The sequence below is a fragment of the Gopherus evgoodei genome, chromosome 1 (genome assembly GCF_007399415.2).
Source record: "Gopherus evgoodei ecotype Sinaloan lineage chromosome 1, rGopEvg1_v1.p, whole genome shotgun sequence".
NCBI classification, from domain to species: Eukaryota; Metazoa; Chordata; order Testudines; family Testudinidae; genus Gopherus; species Gopherus evgoodei.
Window position 1 is genome coordinate 162,428,816 of NC_044322.1, and position 21,007 is coordinate 162,449,822.

The 21,007-nt window shown below is 42.5% G+C and overlaps 1 protein-coding gene across 1 annotated transcript; it reads left to right on the forward strand.

Moving 5' to 3' along the window:
- The first annotated feature begins 579 nt into the window (after window positions 1-579).
- On the forward strand, window positions 580-17,828 carry PSMG1 (proteasome assembly chaperone 1). Its single transcript, XM_030577666.1, has 7 exons — window positions 580-767; window positions 2,835-2,944; window positions 8,905-9,056; window positions 9,648-9,710; window positions 12,797-12,995; window positions 13,486-13,622; window positions 15,943-17,828. Exons 1-7 carry the CDS (start codon window positions 637-639, stop codon window positions 16,015-16,017), a joined length of 867 nt encoding a protein of 288 aa, XP_030433526.1. The 5' UTR covers window positions 580-636; the 3' UTR covers window positions 16,018-17,828.
- Window positions 17,829-21,007: the final 3,179 nt, after the last annotated feature.

Here is a 21,007-nt window from a genome sequence, read left to right on the forward strand (position 1 = left end):
TGAGACTGAGGGGTTTGGCGGGCGGGAGGGGGATCAGAGCTGGGGTAGGGGTCTGGAGCATGGGAGGGGGTCAGAGGTGCAGGCGCCATGCGGCGCTTACCTCAAGCAATTCCCAGAAGCAGCAGCCTGTCCCCTCTCCGGCTCCTACGCGGAGCGCGGCCCCTGCAGCTCCCATCAGCCGTGGTTCCCAGCCAATGGGAGCGGCGGGGGCAGTGCACTGAACCCCTTGGCTGCCCCTACGCTTCGGAGCCGGAGAGGGGACGTGCCGCTGCTGCCGGCAGCTGCAGAAAGCCAGAGCAGGTGCGGAGCGTGGCAGGCCCCGGACCCTGCCCCCGGCGGGAGCTCAAGGGCCGGATGCGGCCACGCTCTGTGGTTCGCCCGCCCCTGCTCTATGGTGTGTGCGGCTAGAGCGGCTCCGCAGCTCGCTGTGCCCAGTAGCGCTAGAGCGGCGCCCTTCCCGGCCGCCCCTCCCTCCCACGCGGCCATTGGGCTAGAACGGCTCCGCCCCACGCTCTAGCGAGGCTGACGTTCTTTGGCGCCTGCGCAGCTGTGGGAGGGGGCGTGGCCAGCGCGACTGAGCTGTCGGGAGGGGCTGTTCCGCGAGGCCCTTGTTGCCGGTGGGGGTTGGGCGGCCCGATGGCGACGTTCTTCGGGGAGGTGGTGGCGGCGCCGTCCCGGGCGGGGGTGGACGAGGAGGAGGAGGTGGCGGGGGAGCGCGAGGAGACGCCCGAGGACCGCGAGATCCGCAGGGAGCTGGAGAAGAAAAGGTGGGGGGGGGGTCAGCGCGCGGGGGGGCGCGAGCCTGGGGGAGGAGCCGGACCGCGCCCCCCCCTCCCCTGCCAGCCCCCGCTGGAGCGGGCGGGAGGCCGCAGGGCGCGAGCTCGAGAGCCCGGCGGTGTCAGCCGCGGATGGTCCCGCCCGGGGGGGGGCGCGGCGCTGCTGCCCGAGCGATGCGGCGCCTGGACGCTGTTTGTGGTGAACACGCGGGATCGGGCCCGTTGTCTTTATAAAATCTCGCGGGGCGGCGATCCCAGGGCCGCCCTCTCGTGTCGGGGCGGGTGCGGAGTGGCCGGTGCGCAGTTCAGCTGCTGGGCTGAGCTTATTTCCCTTCCTCTTGTCTCTCTGGGTGTCGGGGAGGAGTCAGAGCAATGTCGGGCTGGAAGGGACCTCAAGCGGTCACTAATCCAGTCCCCTGTGGTGAGGCAGGACTGGGTATACCTGGCCCATCGCTGACAGCTGTTCAGGGGGTTTATGAACAGGTTGGACCAGGCTGGGTATTCCACAATATCCCTAAGAGTTTTCCACTGCTTAACTAGCCTTATAGCTGGATTTTTTTCTTAATATGGAACCTAAATCTCCCTTGCTGCGGATTAAGATAAATTACTTGGATCACCCACCCCACCAGCTGCACATGTGGGCTTTGTAACAGCCCTTAAGGTACCTGAAGACTATGAAGTCTCTCCCCTGCTAAGCCCCCTCAATCTCCTTTGCTCAAGAATAAAACATGCCTAGTTTTTTTTAACCTTTTAGTTTTCTGCACTTCATCATTTTCATGATTTTACTCTGGACTCTCTCCAGTTTGTCCTCATTTTCTTATGCTCAGAACCGCACATGCAACTTCAGCTGAGGACTCACCAGTGCCAAATAAAGTGGGTCAAGACTTCCTGTGTTATATATCTGTCATATCTGTTAATACACCCCAGAATGATAGCCTTTTTCATAACTGCATCATGTAGTGGACCACAAATTGAATGAGTCAACCGTAACCCCAAGATTCTTTTCAGCAATACTACTGCCTAGCCAATTATTCCTAATTTTGTAGATGTGCTTTTGATTTCTTCCTTCCTAAGCTTAGTACTTTGTTTGCACTCATCTTTGTTGAATTTTGTTGATTTCAGAGCAGTTCTCCAATTTGTCATGGTTGTTTTGAATTCTATTCTTGTCCTCCAAAGTACTTGCAGACCTCCCATTCAGGTGACATTTGCAGATTTTTATAAGCATACTCTCTATTATCCAAGTCATTAATGAAAATATTGAATAGTACTGGACTCAGGACAGAGCCCTGTGGGACTCCACTATATACATCTCTCCAGTTTGACTGCATGCCATTTATTACTACTCTTAAACTGGTTGAAAGACCGTAATCTTGTACCTACGTCATAGTAAGTTCTTCTAGATGACATTTCCCCAGTTTGCTTATTAGAATGTCATGTGATACTGTGTCAAAAGCCCTACTGAAATTAAAATATATCATATCTACTAGGCTAGAAACCCTGTCCAAGAAAGAAACTAGGTTGGCTTGACATGATTTGTTCTAGAGAAATCTATGTTGGCAATTACTTAGAACCCTGTTATCCCCTAGATGCTTACCATTTGATCAGTTAATAATTTGTTCCCGTATTTTTCCAGGTGTTGAAGTTAGGTCTGTAATTCCCCAAGTCCTTTGTTCCCTTTTTAAAAACTCAGTTCTTTGTTTGCTTTTCTCCGTTTGTTGGGAGCTCACCTGTCCTCCATGAGTTCTCAAGGATAATCGCAAATGGTATTGAGATTACTCCAGCTAGTTACTTAAATGCCCAAGGGTGAATTTAATCAGGTTCTTCTGGTTTGAATACATATAACTTATCTAAATATTCTTTAACCTGTTTTTTCCCTGTTTTGGCTTGTGTTCCTTCATTTGTGTAACGTAGGATGATTCTCACAAAAACAATTTTTGTATTGTCTTTCCAGATCATAGAGAGAGGTAAATGGATCTAACCTTATTGCACAACCTGTGTTCTTATCCATTGTTTGTTTTGTTTGCATTTAACCTATTTATTTCTTTTTCTTTATGCTAGGGAGGTCCACATCCTTTGGAGTTCAAAGTTAAGTGCATCTACTGGAAGCTTTACAGATGAGCAGTTTCCTTGCTCTAAGTTTATATTGGCGATAGGACATAATTCTGTAGGTAAGTAGTCTAGACTGAGAAAAAAGCTTTAGAAACTCTATACAATTGTTTTGCCCTGCTCCCACTGTAACTTTTGAATACTGAGCAGTAGCAAGTAGGAACATGGGGAAGGTGTGCGTGCTAAGACGGTGCTTTTCTACTTGAAGCCATGTTTGATTTTGCTTTGGTTCTCACCATGACTGTTAAACTCCCTTTTATGCAAAGGATAGCAGCAATCTGGGTTCCTGGCAAAATGGGTAGAGAATTGCAGTGCTCCTATAGGAGGCATTCTGACTATGCTCTGGAGGGATTTTAATTACTTCCGTTTTTCATTCAGGGGATAAACTTTTAGACCTGATGTTGGTGAAGAGAACTTTCCAAATGTAAGTTGAGGTAATGATGCATTTTTAGACAGCACCAATAATTCTGAAGTTGTACATTGCTTTGCCATACTGAAAGTGTCATTACTTTATTTCTTTTGATACCTGCAGGAGGTAGCATTTAAAAATATGTTTTTTAAAAAGTATCTATCCCATATGGTTATCTGATGCTTCTTGAAAAATGCAAATGATCCCATAAAGAAGACTTCATCGCTCATGTCACTTTCAGTCTGCCACTCAGAAGCTAAGAGTAGGAGCAAAGGCGGGCACTGAAGCTTTTTACAGTGGAATGCAAATAATCTGTTTTGGGACACATAGGGTAGCAGAGATACAGTAAGTTCTCACTTAACGTCATCCTGGTTAACGTTTCATTGCTGATCAATTAAAGCTGTTGTTTGGCAGCTGCCTCCTTTGTCCACTGCTTGCAGAAAGAGGAGCCCATTGGAGCTAGCTAGTGGGGGCTTGGAACCAGGGTGGACTGGCAGCGACCCTATCAGCTCCCCTAAGTTCCTTGTGTGGCAGCTGCCCAGCAGACTATGAATTGCCAGACAGTTCAGCTGTTCCCTCCCCCACTGCTCTGTGCTGCTCCTGCCCTGTGCCTTGGAGCTACTTCTGGGAGCCTCCTGCTTGCTGTGTGTATGGTGGGGTGGGGTGCTAATGTCAGGGTGTCCTCCTGCCCCCCATCTCCACAGAGCGGGATGATCGAGGGGTCAACAGGACAGGGCTCAGGACTGGAGGGAGTTTGCTGGCAGCAGCAGCTATCTCAACTTGCTGATCTAATTAAAAAGGCAATGTACTTAGAGTGAGGTCAGTGTAATTAAAGGGCGATGCACATCTCTCGCGCGCGTGCACACACAAGGTGGGTGTGTTTCTGTGTCTCTCTCTGCCATGCTGTGTCTCCTCCCTTCATTCCTGCTGCCTTGTAGAGTGTGAGGCTACGTTAACAACACTGTGTTAACCTTGAGGGCTCAGCCAAGTGCTAGTTCATCATTTAGCAGTCAGGCATTCCCTGGAAAATATTCCACCCTGTGACTCCTCAACCTCAACCAAGCTTCACAATCATCATTGCTGTGTACAGTATTATTGTTTGTTAAAAACTTATACTGTGTGTGTATATATACATCTCTACCCAAATGTAACACGGTCTTTGGGAGACAAAAAATCTCACCATGTTATAGGTGAGACATCATTACAATGGGGTAGGGAGAGGAACCACTTTTACCACTCTTCCCCCACTCCCCGCCCCAGCTTGTCATGCCAATCAGTTCTTTGACCAAGCAAGCCTGGGAGGGAGGAGAAGCGGAGGAGGTGGAGGCAGAAGTGAGCTAGGGCAGGGGGGCTGCAGCAAGTAAGGTGGGGGCGCAGGGGAACCACTCTCTGCCCCAGCTCACCTCCAGTCCGCCTCCTCCCACGAGCATGCCACTCATCTCTGCTTCTCCTCCCTCCCAGGCTTGCCGCGCAAAACAACTGATTGGTGTGGCAAGCCTGGGAGGGAGGGGGGAGAAGCAGAACTGCGGCGCACTCGTGGGAGGAAGCAGAGCGGAGGTGACCTGGGGCAGGGGGGCCTCAGGGAGGCAGCCAGTAACTGGGGGGGGAGAGGGTGCAGAGGAGCCACTTGCAGTAACACGAATTCAGATATAACAAGGTAAAGCAGCCCTGTCCCCCGGAGTGATGCTTTACCGCATTATATCTGAATTCACATTATATCAGACCGCATTATATTGGGGTGGAGGTGTATATGTCTTTTGTCTGGTGAAAAATATTTCCCTGGAATTTAAGTCTACACTATGGGATTATTCCGATTTTACATAAACCAGTTTTGTAAAACAGATTGTATAAAGTCGAGTGCACGCAGCCACACTGAGCACATTAATTCGGGGGTGTGCGTCCATGGTCGGAGGCTAGCGTTGATTTCCAGAGCGTTGCACTGTGGGTAGCTATTCTGTAGCTATCCCATAGTTCCTGCAGTCTCCCCCGCCCCTTGGAATTTTGGGTTGAGATCCCAGTGCCTGATGGGGCAAAAATCATTGTGGCGGGTGGTTCTGGGTAAATGTCGACACTCATTCCTTCCTCTGGGAAGGCAATGGCAGACAATCATTTCACGCCCTTTTTCCCTGGATTGCCCTGGCAGACGCCATAGCACGGCAACCATGGAGCCCGTTCAGCTTTTTTTTTTTTTTACTGTCACCGTATGTCTACCTAATGCCGCTGACAGAGGCGATACTGCAGCGCTGCACAGCAGCATTAACTTGCTTTTGCATGATAGCAGAGATGGTTATCAGTCGTTCTGTACCGTCCGCTGCCATTGTAAATTGGCAATGAGATGACGGTTATCTCTTGTTCTGTACTGTCTGCTGCTCTCATGGGTGCCCCTGGCTGAGGTCGGCTGGGGGCGCAAAGGCAAAAATGGGAATGACTCCCTGAGTCAATCCCTCCTTTATGGTATCTAAAAATAGTCAGTCCTGCCTAGAATATGGGGCAAGTGTACTAGAGAACCAGTGTATCAGAGAGCACAGCTGCTCTATGTCAGCTCCCGCAGAAATGACAAGCTGCATGCCATTCCTGGGGGGGTGCCCCTGTAACAAGCCCACCCGTTGCTTCCCTCCTCCCCAACCTTCCTGGGCTACCGTGGCAGTGCCCCCCCCCATTTGTGTCATGACGTTATAAAGAATGCAGGAATAAGAAACAGTGACTTGTTAGTGAGATAAAATGGGGAGGCAGCCTCCCGCTGCTATGACAGTCCAGGCAGAACGTTAAGCGGTGTGGGGGAGAGGAGCCCAGCATCCCGCTGCTATGACAGTCCAGGCAGGATATTAAGCGGTGTGGAGGAGAGGAGCCCAGCATCCCGCTGCTATGATAGTCCAAGCAGTACAGAATCTTTTCTTTACACAGGAAAGGGAGGGGGCTGATGGAGCTCAGCCCCAGTTGCTATGATGAGGACGGTTAACAGCCGTTCTGTACCATCTACTGGGAATGACTGGGAATCATTCCTATTTTTACCCAGGCGCCCCCCGGCCAGCCTCACCTGAGGCCAGCCAGGAGCACTCACAGGCTGATGACAAGGATGGCTAGCAGTCCTACTGCACCATCTGCCACCGAGGAGGGGAGAGGAGTGGATACTGCTCTTCACTGCCACAGCATCATGTCTCCCAGCAGTATTCAGTAGACATAGGGTGACACTGAAAGAAGTCAAGAAACGATTTCTTTCCCTTTTCTTTCATGGGGGGGAAGGGAAGAGGGAGTAAATTGACGAGCTATACCCTGAACCACGCCGGACAATGTGTTTGAACCTACAGGCATTGGGAGCACAGCCAAGAATGTAAATATTTTTTGGAGACTGCTGTGGACTGTGGGATAGCTGGAGTCCTCAGTACCAGTACCCACCCACCATCCCTCCCTCCCTCCATGAGCGTCCATTTGATTCTTTGGCTTTCCGTTATGCTTGTCACGCAGCACTGTGTAGCCTGGAGATTTTTTTCAAACGCTTTGGCATTTCGTCTTCTGTAACGGAGCTCTGATAGAACAGATTTGTCTCCCCATACAGCGATCAGATCCAGAATCTCCCATACGGTCCATGCTGGAGCTCTTTTTGGATTTGGGACTGCATCGCCACCTGTGCTGATCAGAGCTCCATGCTGGGCAAACAGGAAATGAAATTCAAAAGTTTGCGGGGCTTTTCCTGTTTACCTGGCCACTGCATCCGAGTTCACATTGCTGTCCAGAGCGGTCACAGTGGTGCACTGTGGGATACCACCCAGAGGCCAATACCGTCGATTTGCAGCCACACTAACCCTAATCTGATATGGTAATACCGTTTTTAGCGCTACTCCTCTCTTTGGGGAGGAGTACAGAAACTGATTTAAAGAGCCCTTTATATCAATATAAATGGCCTCGTAGTGTGGACGGGTAAATTGTTAAATCGGTTTATCGCTGCTAAAATCGGTTTAAACGCGTAATGTAGACCAGGCCCCTATTTACACTAATTCTTATGGGAAAATTGGATTCGCTTAATATTGTTTCGCTTAAAGTAGCATTTTTCAGGAACATAACTACAACGTTAAGCGAGGAGTTACTGTATATCTGCTTGTCCTGCCTTACAACAGCCAGGAAACTGGGATGAGAGAATAATAATTAAGACACCTCTCTCTTGCAGTGTGAGTCCCCACTGGTAGGAAAGAGGAAAAGCTCCTTCCAGCAGCCCAAGGGTGGACTGGCACTTCAAATTTCCGAACCCTATTTAAATCTAGTCTTGACCAGGGTTTAAAGATGCAGTGTGAGTTTGAACTAGCTACCATAATCCAACTCTCACATTCTAGGCCTTGTCTTAACTAGTTAAATTGTACTTTAGCACTTGGTAAGCTGGTCAAGCTAAATCCTAGGCTTTTTGCTTCCCCCATGGCTTTAGCTTGACCTTCTTAGCATGTGCTAATGTCCAGCTTGCCTGGTCTTAACTAGAATTTTTGAAGGCATGTACTAGTTTGAACTAGCTGATGTGGTCTGAAACCTCTTTAAATACTAGTCTAAACAAAGCCTCAGAGAGTGGAGCATTGAGCAGAGTAGGATAGGAATTCTAGCACCTTCCTTTCCTATCAACTAGGAATGAAATCTGACTTTATCAGGGATTTGCCCTTGGATTTTACTTGAGGGGCCTCCCTTCTTTTCTCTTAATACTGGTTTCTGATCAGTATGCTTAGCCTCTGGCTAGGTGGGGTCTGATAAATTCTTCAAGCCCTTTTGATCACTTACTGTAAATTGTGAATTCACTTTTGGCAAAAGGAAGCAGAGCCTTGCTCTGAGTTTTGGTGCTGAGGAAGAAGCTAGTGCCAAAGCCATGATTATGTGGATTAACAAGATAAGAAAAGCTGCTTCACTCATTAAGGCAAAAGTGCAAGTAGTATTTGAATAGTACACTCCTGCTATTTACACTACTTGGGTTTGATTTGTTTCAGAATTGAAAATTGCATCATGGTCACTGTGATGGAGGCTTATATTGCCGTGTGGGAGATGTGTTTTTGAGATGAATGTAGCACTCATTCCCTGGGGTGGTGGAAATAGGTGCATACTAGCGTGTTCTGTTTGAGTGTCTAGTCATGAGAGATGAGTCTGAAAGGGAAAAGATTCTGAACATATCTTGTAGTTTCAACCAGTTACTGAATGCAGTAGATTTGATACTGATTTTGAAGGGAGATGGTTCTCTCTGCACAGTGGACAGTGTCTGTTGTGTCAGTGACAAATAAGGGTTAACATTTTTATGTTTATTTTATAGTATCTAATGAGAAAAACAAAATAGTTCATGTGACACAAAGTATTTAGAATATACAAAACATATATTTGATTAATATTAACTGAGATTTTTTTTTAAATGACATTAATATTTGATTACTTTAATTCTTGGTCTTTCCAGGTGAAAGGGTACTAGAGTTTGTGGTTTTGTTGCAACCACTAACTTAATGTAATTGATAATGAGTTCTTCCCAGAAAACCCCAACCACAAACAAACTGTAGTCATCCAGTTCAAGAGGTTTTACGTGACTTTTGTTTTAATGGGAATGTCTCATCTATCTGATATTACTATATAAACTAATACTGATGTTGTTCACAGCTTTCCTGTCCTCATTTGTTCTGAATTCTGGATGCTGGGAAGCAGCTGGCTCTGTCAAATTGTGGAACGAGTGGTGCAGAACATCAAATACAACAAGTGTTCTTCCAACAGATGCTTTCTGTTTGTTCTACAAATTAATATCTGATCCAACAGTAAGTGGCATATATGTTTGCATTTAGAAATGATTCTCTCCCCTTATCTCTTTTTCTCAACATGAAATCAGTAAGAGAATCCTTTTCAGAAAAGAAAACCAGTAAGGTTGCAGTATTCTTAGCTTACCACATCAAAAAATGTGATTTGTCAGCTCACTTGATGAGGTTGCTGAGACATGAGCTGCATTTCAGGAAGTTTAGGGTACTCAACTCTGCCATGTAGCTATATTAAATTATGGAATTCAAGGTTACTTCTAGGTGTTAACTTCCACCCTCAAAGTCTAGTACTAATAGGGGTTCTCTGTGAACATTTTGGGTCATATCCTCAGTTAGCATAAACTGGTGTAATAAAGCTACATTGACTTACACCTGATGAATATCTGGCCCTTTATGTGCAGTACAAGGAAGATTCATGGCAAGATGGAATGCTTCATATCAGTTGCAGATGGAAAATCCTCATTGAAATGGTAGTAGTATATAGTATGAGTGTAATCAATATGTTCATGTAGAGTCAATATCTTTTTAATATGAGACAGAAAGGGACTGTAACTGAGTTGTTTGAATCACTTGTTTACAAGTCTGTCTTTTTAGGTATTGTTGTGCCAGTGCAATTGCTATGTGGCTGAAGATCAGCAATATCAATGGCTTGAAAAGGTAAAATTGAGATTAACAGGAGTTAAGCAAAGATTTTTTCGGGGTGGGGGGTGGAACCTCTTATAAGAAAAACAAAACATTTCTGCTTAGAATGCTCAGTTATTTTCTGTATCACTTTCTTCCTCCCCTGCCTCCGACTCAGAAAACTAAATGTTGTTTGAATTTTGTACCAAGAAGTTCTGTCTAATCCCATCGTGGCTGGTACTGGTTGCGTCTGCTGTAGTTAAACTTTCTAAATCAGTTTCCAGAAGAGAGCCTCTGTTTTCTCATACTCATTTTCAGAAACATTTGCCTTTCAGGATTAAATTTTCCATTGTTGATTTCAACAGAGGTGAATTATTCTAACCACTTTTGAGTTATGGAAATATGGGGGAAAAAATTGAGTGTTTGTGGTGTGGTTGTTTTGTTTAGGAAAGAAAAGTATAACAGCACTTGTACAGGGCTACGGCTGCCAAAAATAACTAGTTTGAAACTTGGCATGGACAAAGTCCTCACTGAGGAGTGTGTGTTCTGATTTCTTTGAGGGAGAAATGCTCAGTTCCTGCCTCTTTTGTTCCATCACTATAATTCTGCCATACAGAGAGGCTGCTGCTGGAACAGTTCACAATATTGTCAACCCCAGTCACTCAAAAGGCATGAGTCCAGTCTGGAACTATTATGTAATCAACTTCAAAATCATGAAATTCTTAAATATTGGGTTATTTTTGTTTGCCTTCTAGTTTTTGAAGTGTAGTGTACACTCAGGTCATATTTTTCATGATCTTTTTTTCCTGCAACCTCATGGGTTGTGAACTTTTTTTAAAATGAAAGCTCAGATTCACATAATCACTTGACTTCAGGAGCTGAAGTATTAACAAACACAACAGATGTTGCGAGGCTTAGGTAAAATCATAAGAGTTGTTAATATTATGCAAATTGTGTAAAAAGTTTGTAGCAGTCTCAATGAGGCAGAAAGGAAAATAAAATGTGCTTTATAGATCTGCAAAGAGATTTTAAAATTGAATTGTATTTTTTAAATTTTTTATATATATATATAATAGGCACAATTCAATTTTAAAAATCTCTTTGCAGATATATATAAAAATTAAGGACTGTAGACTGATGATATTTCTCAGCTAAGCAAATCAACCAATGTCATGTCTTGTCTTTTCTGGTTTGGGGTTCTAGGAAGCTTGTTCTGAGCTCTTGTGTGACAATCGATGGGGCAGAGATGCTAATCTGTAACAAGTGTTCTATTCCATTAGGCATTGCAGTAATAGATGTTAATAGAAACTTCAGCTTTCTTTTTTGGTTAGCAGTTTGACTAAAAATCCCTCTTCTCTTCCTCTGCTGCTCTTCCCCCCCCCCCCCCCCCCCCCCCGCTGCCATTGCTCTGCCTTCAATCTCTTGTGATGTCATAATTTTGCTGGTTCTTCAATGACTACATAATCTCTCCCAGAGAAAGCATAAATCATCAGAAGCAAGTCTTTTTGTTTTCAAGTTATAGGGTAACAAAACATTAATGTAGGGGATTAGTTGCCTACCTTTAGGAGTAATTTATTGTCCGGCTACCATATACATAAATAAGAGAACTTCTGTAGCATATTTCCCATATTGTTCCTTGTCTTCTTCATGGTGATGAATCCTAAGAAGGTGGTAGGAGGGATATCTGTACATTTTTACTAACTTATCAGTTGTAAAAATGACAAGACCATGTAGAAAATGAAGCCATTTTTAGTAAGTGTGTATTGATCTTAGAGTAGAAAGTAGTGACATCTGAAGGCTGTACATGGAAGAGTCAGGGATCCAAAAATGTATTCCTATTAGGGCTGTCAGTCGCAGTTAACTCTCGTGATTAACTCAAAAATATTAATTGCAATTTAAAAAATGTATTGTGTTTAATCACACTTATAACAAAAGAATGCTAATTGAAATTTATTAAATATTTTGGATGTTTTTCTACATTTTCAATATTGATTTCAATTACAACACCGAATACAAAGTGCACAGTGCTCACTTTATATTTTTATTACAAATATATGCACTGCAAAAATGATAAATTATTTTTCAGTTCATACAAGTACTGAACTGCAATCTCTTTATCATGAAAGTGTAACTTGCAAATGCAGATTTTTTTGGTTATATAACTGCACTCAAAAACACAACTGTGTAAAACTTTAGAGCCTACAAGTCCACTTAGTCCTACTTCTTATTCTGCCAATCGCTAAGACAAACAAGTTTGTGTACATTAACTGGAGATACTGGTGCCTGTTTCTTATTTACAGTGTGACCTGAAAATGAGAACAGGCATTCACATGGCACTTCTGTAGCCGTTGTTGCAAGGTATTTACATGTCAGATATGCTAAACATTGGTATGCCCCTTTATGCTTCAGACACCATTCCAGAGGACATGCTCTCATGCTGATGATGCTCATTACAAAAATAATGTGTCAATTAAATTTGTGACTCTACTTCTTGGGGGGAGAATTGTATGTCTCCTGCTCTTTTTTTTTTTTTTTAATCCGCATTCTACATATATTTCATGTTATAGCAGTCTCAGATGATGACATAGCACAGATGTGGGCAAACTTTTTGGCCTGAGGGCCGCATCGGGTTTCACAAATTGTGTGGAGGGCTGGTTAGGGGAGGCTGTGTCTCCCCAAACAGCCAGGCATGGCCCAGCCCTGGAACCCCTGCCCCATCCATCTCTCCTGCTGTCTGTCCCTGACCACACCCAGACCTGCTGCCCCCTCCACTCCCCTTCTCCCTAACTGCCCCCTACACCACCCCATCTAACCCTCCCTCCTTCCTGATTGCCCCCCCAGGACCCCTACCCCATCCACCCACCCCTTCTCCCTGTCCCTTGACAGCCCCTGGAACCCCCACCTCTGACTGCCCCCTGCTGCCCCATCCAACCCCTTCTCTCATTCCTGACGGCCCCCACCCCGGGACCCCTGCTCCCTGACTGCCCCCTGTCGCCCCATCCAACCCCTCCCCTCCTACTTTTTGCCATCTGAACTAAAATGAACCCAGTCTTCTGTAATTGGACTCCATTCCTGTATTAGCATAAACCTCACTTATGGTGGAATTCATGTTTTCATTTCAGGTTTTTGGCTGTATGCGGGAGGAGGATCTGCAAGTAACCATTCTTTCAACATGTCCTCTAACTGATTATAAAACCCCTGAATCCACTTTAACGCTTCCTTCTCCTTTTCTGAAAGCTTTAAAGACAAAAGACTTCAAAGAGACCACCTGTTGTCCACTGCTGGAGCAGCCAAATATTGTACAGGGTCTCCCTGCTGCTGGTATTACGCAACTTCATTTATATTCTTGCATTCATTCATTTATTTTTTTGCTACATTGCAAAGTTATGCTTGTGTCCTGTGCTAACTGTTGACATTTATTGATGAATGTTAATTTTGAACAGCATAACGTTTAACTGATGATCCTAATTTTAAGTTTATCCTCCAATTGCGTAACATTACATCGTACAGTATATCTTGAACCAGGAGTCACCCAATGAAATTAGTAGGCATAAGGAAGTACTTCTTGGCACAACACAGAGCCATCCTCTGGAACCCTTTGCCAGGGAAAGTTGTGAAAGCCAAAAGTATAACTGAGTTAAAAAATAATTAGATGTGTTCTTGGAGGATGGTCCCTCAATGGCTATTAGCCAAGATGGTCAGAAATGCAACCCCATAGCAAAATGATATATTACTTAAATTGAAAGAGATGTTATGCAGTGTGGATTAGATTACATTGATGTAACAGTCTTTTCTTTTTGGTTATATATAGTTCTGAGTTATTGTCAAGTATGGCAGATTCCTGCAGTGCTGTATCAGTGTTACACGGATGTCATCAAACTGGACACTGTTACAATTGAAGCATTCAAGCCTGTGCTTTCTTCTAAGAATCTAAAGAGTTTAGTCAAGGTAAAGCTTAATTTTAAAGATTAGTGGAAAGTTCTGTCTCTTTTAATATCGGAGTGTCTGAGGTTGTAGACTATTAAGACTTAGATGTATAGTATTTGAGAGAGACAAGCTTGGATTAACAGACCATCCTGAATATGAACCTTACAAATTGGAACACTTAAATGCCTTAAACTGCTTCCATCTGTGATTAGCCTCTTAGCAACAGTGTGTGAGAAGCTCTAGATTCACAAGAATCATTTCATTTTTGAATTTATTATAATCTGGTATTTAAATGAATAACTTCAAGTGACTATTGTAAGTAGAACTTCCTATCGATCTTATTAAAAGCCTCTAAGCTACTCATGCTGCTTACTGGTCCGTGAGCTAATATCTTACCACTGTGCATCCATAGTCAAAATGGTGCTATTCTATTAGCTGTGTATCAGATGAGAGCCATTCTAGATCTCATTTAAACACTATTTTGAAAATGTTAATTTTTTTAGTTGTATCAACTTCTATTAAAGCTGAAAGAGTACAGACTTCAGGGACATATTAATCATAAAGGTCCAGATTTTTAAAGATATTTTTGGCCTTGGTATGCTCAGTATTGCAACACCTACTGGATTTAGGAGCCAAAATCTCATTTTTTCAAAAGGGATTCAGGAGCCAAAGTCCCCATGACTGTCAGGTCTTCTGAGTCCTAGTCCAGTGTTGAATCCACTAGGCCACACTGTCTCCATCAGCAAGCAAAAAGTTGAATATTTTCCTTTTTTTAAAATGTTTTGAATGAACATGTTTACAGAATGACTTCTGTAAAGTTCTCGCTCTGTTTTTGCCAGTTGAACTTGAGTTTAAATGGAAAAAGTGATTGGTAGGAGAATCTTTGAAATAAGCTGTTTTCAGCTGTGACTGAGATGCAAATTCCAGCTTTCAGACACCACCTATGAATTTTAGGATCCAGCAAGGCTTCTAATTGATGATAATAAACTTTGTTGAGGGGAAATAAAAATACAGCCTCTTCCCCCTCCCTTTTATGGGTGTAACTATTTGAGCAAGAGACTACAGGTCAACGAGTCCTAGTGTGTGATTAAACTGGACACTCCTTTGGAGCTTTCACTAGTTCTCTAGATACTTTCTTTCATAACACCTGACTCTTACTTATTGACTAACTCCTCACTTAAAGTCATCCAGTTAACGTTGTTACGTTGCTGATCAGTGAGAGAACATGTTTGTTTAAAGTTTTGCAATGCTCCCTTATAACGTTATTTGGCAGCCACCTGCTTTGTCCACTGCTTGCAGGAAGAGCAGCCCATTGCAGGTAGCTGGTGGGTGCTTAGAACCCGGGTGGACTGGCAGCCCCCCATCTGCTTCCTCCTCCCCTTAAGTTCCCTGTGTGGCAGCCGCCCAGCAGACTGTGAATTGCCAGGCAGTTCAGCCAACCCTCCCCCCACTGCCATGTGCTGCTCCTGCCCTCTGCCTTGGAGCTGCTTCTGGGAGCCTCCTGCTTGCTGTGTGAGGTGGGAGGAGGGGAAGAAGAGTGCTAATGTCAGGGTGTCCCCTCTCCTCTTCCCATCCCCCAACCCCCTTTACAGAGCAGGGTGTGGGAACACAACAGGGCTCAGGACTGGAGGGAGCTTGCTGGCAGCAATTGCTTTCTCAACTTGCTGATCTACTTAAAAAGGCAATGTACTTAGAGTAGGGTCAGCATACTTAAAGGGGCAATGCACGTCTCTCTCTCATGCAAATAGTGTGTGTCTGTCTCTGCCATGCTGTCTCGCCTCCCTCCATTTGTGCAGCCTTGTAGAGTGTGAGGTTACATTAACAACACTGTGTTAACCCTTGAGGGCACAGCCGAGTGCTCATTCATCATTTAGCAGTAAGGCATCCTGGGAAATATCCTACCCTCTTCCACCCTCTGCCTTCACCACCTCAACCAAGCTTCATAATCATTGTTGCTGGGTACAATATTAAACTGTTTGTTTAAAACTTATACTCTGTGTGTGTGTGTGTGTGTGTGTGTGTGTATGTATATATATAATGTGTGTATATACGTATACACACACACTCTTTTGTCTGGTGAAAACAATTTCCCTGGAACCTAACACACACACCACCTCACCCCGTTTACATTAATTCTTATGGGGAAATTGGATTCGCTTAACATCGTTTCGCTTAAAGTAGCATTTTTCAGGAATATAACTACAATGTCAAGCGAGGAGTTACTGTTAATGTTTTAGTCATATTGCTGTTCACTGTAATAAAGTTTTCTGAGTGGGTAGGAAAGAGTATGATTGAAGTGTTGTACAACCTATTAGTGATGACTCTTTCTTTATTTTACTAGGATATGTCCAAAAGTGCAGAGATACTGAAGAAATTAGTGACAACCAATGAAATTCATAATAACATCTATACATAAAGATAAAGTGGACACTTATCACCAACCAGTACATTCAAGTCTGATGTGTGCTTTGTCAACTCCAATTGCTTATTTGAAGATATTTTGGAATTCTAGCTGCTTCTTTAAAAGTGGAATAAATCCTAATAGTTTTTTTTATATTTTGAGGTACTCTTTATTTGCACTTTTTTCAATGCCTAGAGTGACTTAACACATGTCAAATTTTCTTCCTTCATTAGATGGGAGTATATTTTTAACAGTTTATTAACTCAAAGAAGATGCACATTTTTCCCTTAAGTGGATTGAATGACTTGTTTTAAATATACACATGCTATATTCAAAACAGAAAAGTAGGTTTAATATCTAATGATGTCATACTTTGTTACATTTATTTTGAGTTGTCTTAAAAATCTATGTGGGTGATCTGAATAAAGATACTCAGAAGTTTTCAAATTTTATATACAAAATATTTATATGTTAAAAATATCATGGTAAAGACATATTGGAAACTTACTAATGCAAATGATGGAATCCTGAATTGTATTTTTACACGTAATTCCGTGTTCCCACCCCTTCTGCTTGTCAGCTATTTGGAAGCAGGTGAAATACGTGACTCCATTTTTACTTCACTTTGGAACTTGCCTCAATATTTTAGCCGGCTTTCTCTTACATAAAGAGAAATTATACTTTATGGTAGTCAGAAATTTTGCAGGCCAAAACTGTTCCAATAAGATTTTAATCTTAACAGCACCTAGCATGACGTGGTCCACGACTCTTGGGTACTGCACTAATACAAATAAGAAATAATAATCAAAATTGACTTTAATATTAAAAGTCTGTCTACATCCATACAATAAAAATTTGCTTCAACCACTTTAAATGAGTTGACAAAGGAGTAGTAAGAACAACAGTCACCTTTATGCTGAATAGGAAATTTTCAAAGAGAAGCAAATAGTTTAAATGTTCAGTATTTAAAGTTAAAATGATTTTAGAAGTTAATATTTTAAGACCCTATGGTTTATAATGTTCTGACTGTTTTTAAAATTAAATATCGGAATTGGCATAAAGTTGCAGTATATTAACTGTATATTGTCCCTGACAATGTATTCAAGATCATAATTGCAAATGTGGCATGAAGAGTTAATATTCTGTTGTAGCCAACTGCATCAGAGTGCTGTTACTACAATGAATACTTTAAAATGTATTTGGGTCATTTTACAGGAAAGAAAGATTACTTTGAATCTACTGTGGCTTAGATCGTTCTCAGCATAGTCAGTTTGATTATTTTTTTTTTGTGAAAGCTCACTGGAATATTTGTAACAGTATAGTTGGGTGTCTTAACTGCATTATTTTGCCTGGTTCTGAAATTTCTGACTCCTTTTATATTGTGCTAGAATCTCAACTGCCCCTGCTATATTTGGCTTATAGTGTGATAATTGATGCAGGTGAGACCAAGTCTTCAGCAAATTTTATTAGTGTAAAGCCTCTCATCATTGGGTACTTTCATTTAAAGTACTGTTAATATAGTAAGAGTTTAGAGCTCAGGAAAACAAGTGTCCACCACTATATAAGTGGTATATTTTGAAACATACAAGCAAGGAGAACTTTTTTCTTTTTACTTCTAAACCAGATTTTACTTAGTTTGAAGAAAACCTGTTTCTACGGTTGCTTTGTAGGTCTGATCTGAGATGAAAATATTTTTGCCATGAAAGGATTGTTCATTGGCTACCCCAGTTGCTTGCTTATACATTTCAAATGTGAATATTTGTTTATTGTAAATTGAAGATTACAGAGGAAAAACTTGAATAAATAACAATACTTGTAAACTTTTACAGCAGTGGTTTTCAACCTTTTTTCATCTGCAGACCCCTAAAAATGTCAAATGGAGGTGCACGCCCATTTGAAAATTTTAGACAGTCTGCGGATCCCCGGTTGAAAACCACTGTACTATGGTAAGAAGTCTGCAAAAGATTGCTGTTAGACATAGTGTGTGGACTCCCAGGGACCTGCAGACCACAGGTTGAAAACCACCATTTTACAGAAATAGAAAGTATATTTCTAGTGTTTGTCTTGTTACCACTGCAGTTTGCAGCTGTTGAAAATAGTTCCTCAAATACAGCTGAACTTACTCCCAACTTATACTAAGCAAAAAGGAAAATTTATGTATTTACTATGAAGGTTTTCTTCAAAACAAAACAAAACAAAAAACCTCTGATAAATCCAAAGTCTAGCAATCAAAGCTAGAAAAATTAGAACTGGAGAATCAAGTGTATACTGTATTTCTAACAAGGAGTAACTTATCGGGATGTGATTGGGTCTTCATAACTTGAAATCTTCAAATCAGGACTGAATGTTTTATAAAAGATTTGCTCTAGTTCAGATTAGTCTCACTGAACGAATTACTGAGTGAAATTGTGTGGTTTTGACTATGCAGAAGATCAGATTAAATCTAATGGCCTGAAAATATATGGGTCTGATCCAGTGCCAACTGATGTTGATAAGACTCTTTCCATTCGCTTCAATTGGCATCAGCTCTTGTTCTGTGAATCCAAAATATCCAGCATCTCTCGTATGAAAAAACAGAATAGTGATTTGCTTTTTAAAAAATCCTTTAGTCTTTTTCAACATGGATTCCAGAGGCAGCAACTTAAAGTCTCTTCCCCATATAAAATTCCCACCCATCCCAAACACCTGCCTCAACTTGAAAGAGCTTTCTTTTTACAAGTCGTCTTATAGAGGACCTAGAAGCCGCTCCTGGATGTAAGTTGCCCAACACATTGTTATAAGATGCTTGCAATCTTTTTTGAGAAGCTATAACATCTCCCTACGTTGCTTGCAGTAGGCCTTTGAAATTCTGCAGGGAGAAAGGTACTTGTCTGGTTCCAGAGGTTTTTTTGTCCCATGAAATTCTTTCAAGTTTGGTTTCTCCTTCTTTGCTTCATCATACCAAAATAATACATTCTAATCTAAGACTGGGCTGATGGTCCAACCAAAACAGTTGCCATAGTACAGGGGTAGGCAACCTATGGCATTTGTGCCAAAGGCAGCACATGAGCTGATTTTCAGTGACACTCACACTGCTCGGGTCCTGGCCTCTGGTTCGGGGGGCTCTGCATTTTAATTTAATTTTAAATGAAGCTTCTTAAACACTTTAAAAACCTTATTTATTTTACATACCACAATAGTTTAGTTATATAGTATAGACTTATAGAAAGAGACCTTCTAAAAATGTTAAGATGTATTACTGGCACATGAAACCTTAAATCAAAGTGAATAAATGAAGACTCGGCACACCACTTCTGAAAGGTTGCTGACCTCTGTCATAGTAGCTCATGCTGCACTGGGCCTCCCTGGAACAAACAGCTGGGCTGGGCTCCTTCCACTAACTCCACCCCTCAGACCCAGTACGTGGCCCCTGCACCTCTCTCCACTTCCACCAGGACATCACATGGATAAGGTTGTTCCCTGAATCTCCTGGGGTAGGGAAGAGAAGGGGAAGAGAAAAAGAGCCAGCCTAGGGTTCTTTCAACAGCTACATGTTGGATCCACCATGTCTATCCGCTCTCTTGAGTGCAAGCTCTCCCTGATCACCATGCATGACTCCAGCAGGCCATTCTACCTTTCCCACACTCCAGCCTTGTCATGCTCCCAACTGATTTAGTTAGTCCTGTAGCTCGAATTGCCCTGTACAGCTGAACGATCAAGAGTTCAAACAGTTATCAGTGATACATGATGAGGGGTTATTACAATTACAGATATTTACCTTTTTCCTTAAAAAAAAAAAAAAGGGATATTACACATCAAAAACTGCTTAAAAACATTTATTAAGGTTGCAAAGTCAAGTGCTCAAAAGTAAGGAATGACCCATGCAATCTTAATTCAGTCCCCTTGTGCATATGCATGAGGATAGTCTTGAAATTACATAATTGGATAGTATTTTTTTCCATAGGACCCCTGCCTCATTAAGAACAGGATGGAGAGTGCCCAAGGAATGAATCAGAATTATGTAGTTAAGGAATTTGTTTGTAGGATCCCAGCTTCATTTGCTCTAGAAGTTGGAAGATGTGTTAGCAAGCAAGGTAGGAGACTGCAGGAAATGAGATGATGGTCTTATGGTTAAGGCAGGTGAATCCCACATAGGCGAACTCATTGCTAACCCTACTTCTGTCACAGTCTTCCATTGCGATGCTAAGCAACTTATGTAAGAGACAATTTTGGCATGTGGCCACTAACTCTGAATTCCTTGTTTTCTGGTTGAAACATAAAAGATACCTAGGCCTGATGAGCTGAAGTGCTGAGTACTTACAACTGCAACCTAAGTTGCTAGGAGCCATGGGTGATCAGTCCCTTTGTAGTAAGGTAGTATCAGCAGGAATGAATCCCAGTCGTGGCGCTGCCATTGTTTCACTGTGTCTTGCTCAGGCAAGTCTTTTTACCTTAATTTTGCCATATGTATAATAATGGTCTCTTATAGGGAAGCACTTAGTTACTATGATGATGAATATCCTAGAAATGACTGAGGAACTAAATGCTTCTCTTTTCCTGCCTGTATTGCAAGTTTTGGATAGTGTGTAGTAAAACTAATGCAATAATTGAATGATGAGGTTAAAAATGTTGTGAACAGCAGTTTCAGATCCAGAACATTGCCTATACTAGATACTGAATGAGGAAGAGGTCCTGAGGGAAAAAATGCCATGTAATTAGACTGTTGTGATGTACGTGTACATGGAGGCCAAATGAGGTTGCACGGGCAACCTACATTCTGGCATTTCCTAACTTTCAATTGCTTGACTTTGCAACCTAAATAAATGTTTAAACATAGTCTTTGTAACATAATTTTTGTATATGACAATATAGAATACAGTGTTGGTGTTTTTAAAAAAAAAGCTATATTGCATGGGCCTTTAAATGTACATTTCTAAAAACAGATTCCTACCTAAACAGTTGCTAAAAGGAACATGCATAGCTACTTGGGTTTTAGCCAAGGGGTTGCAGCAAGCTTCCACAGTCC

Coding starts and splice junctions, on each gene's coding strand:
- PSMG1 (XM_030577666.1), top strand. CDS start 637: ATGGCGACGTTCTTCGGGGAGGTGGTGGCGGCGCCGTCCCGGGCGGGG. Junction 768..2,834: donor AGGGAGCTGGAGAAGAAAAG/GTGGGGGGGGGG, acceptor TCTTTATGCTAG/GGAGGTCCACATCCTTTGGA. Junction 2,945..8,904: donor GATAGGACATAATTCTGTAG/GTAAGTAGTCTA, acceptor TGTTGTTCACAG/CTTTCCTGTCCTCATTTGTT.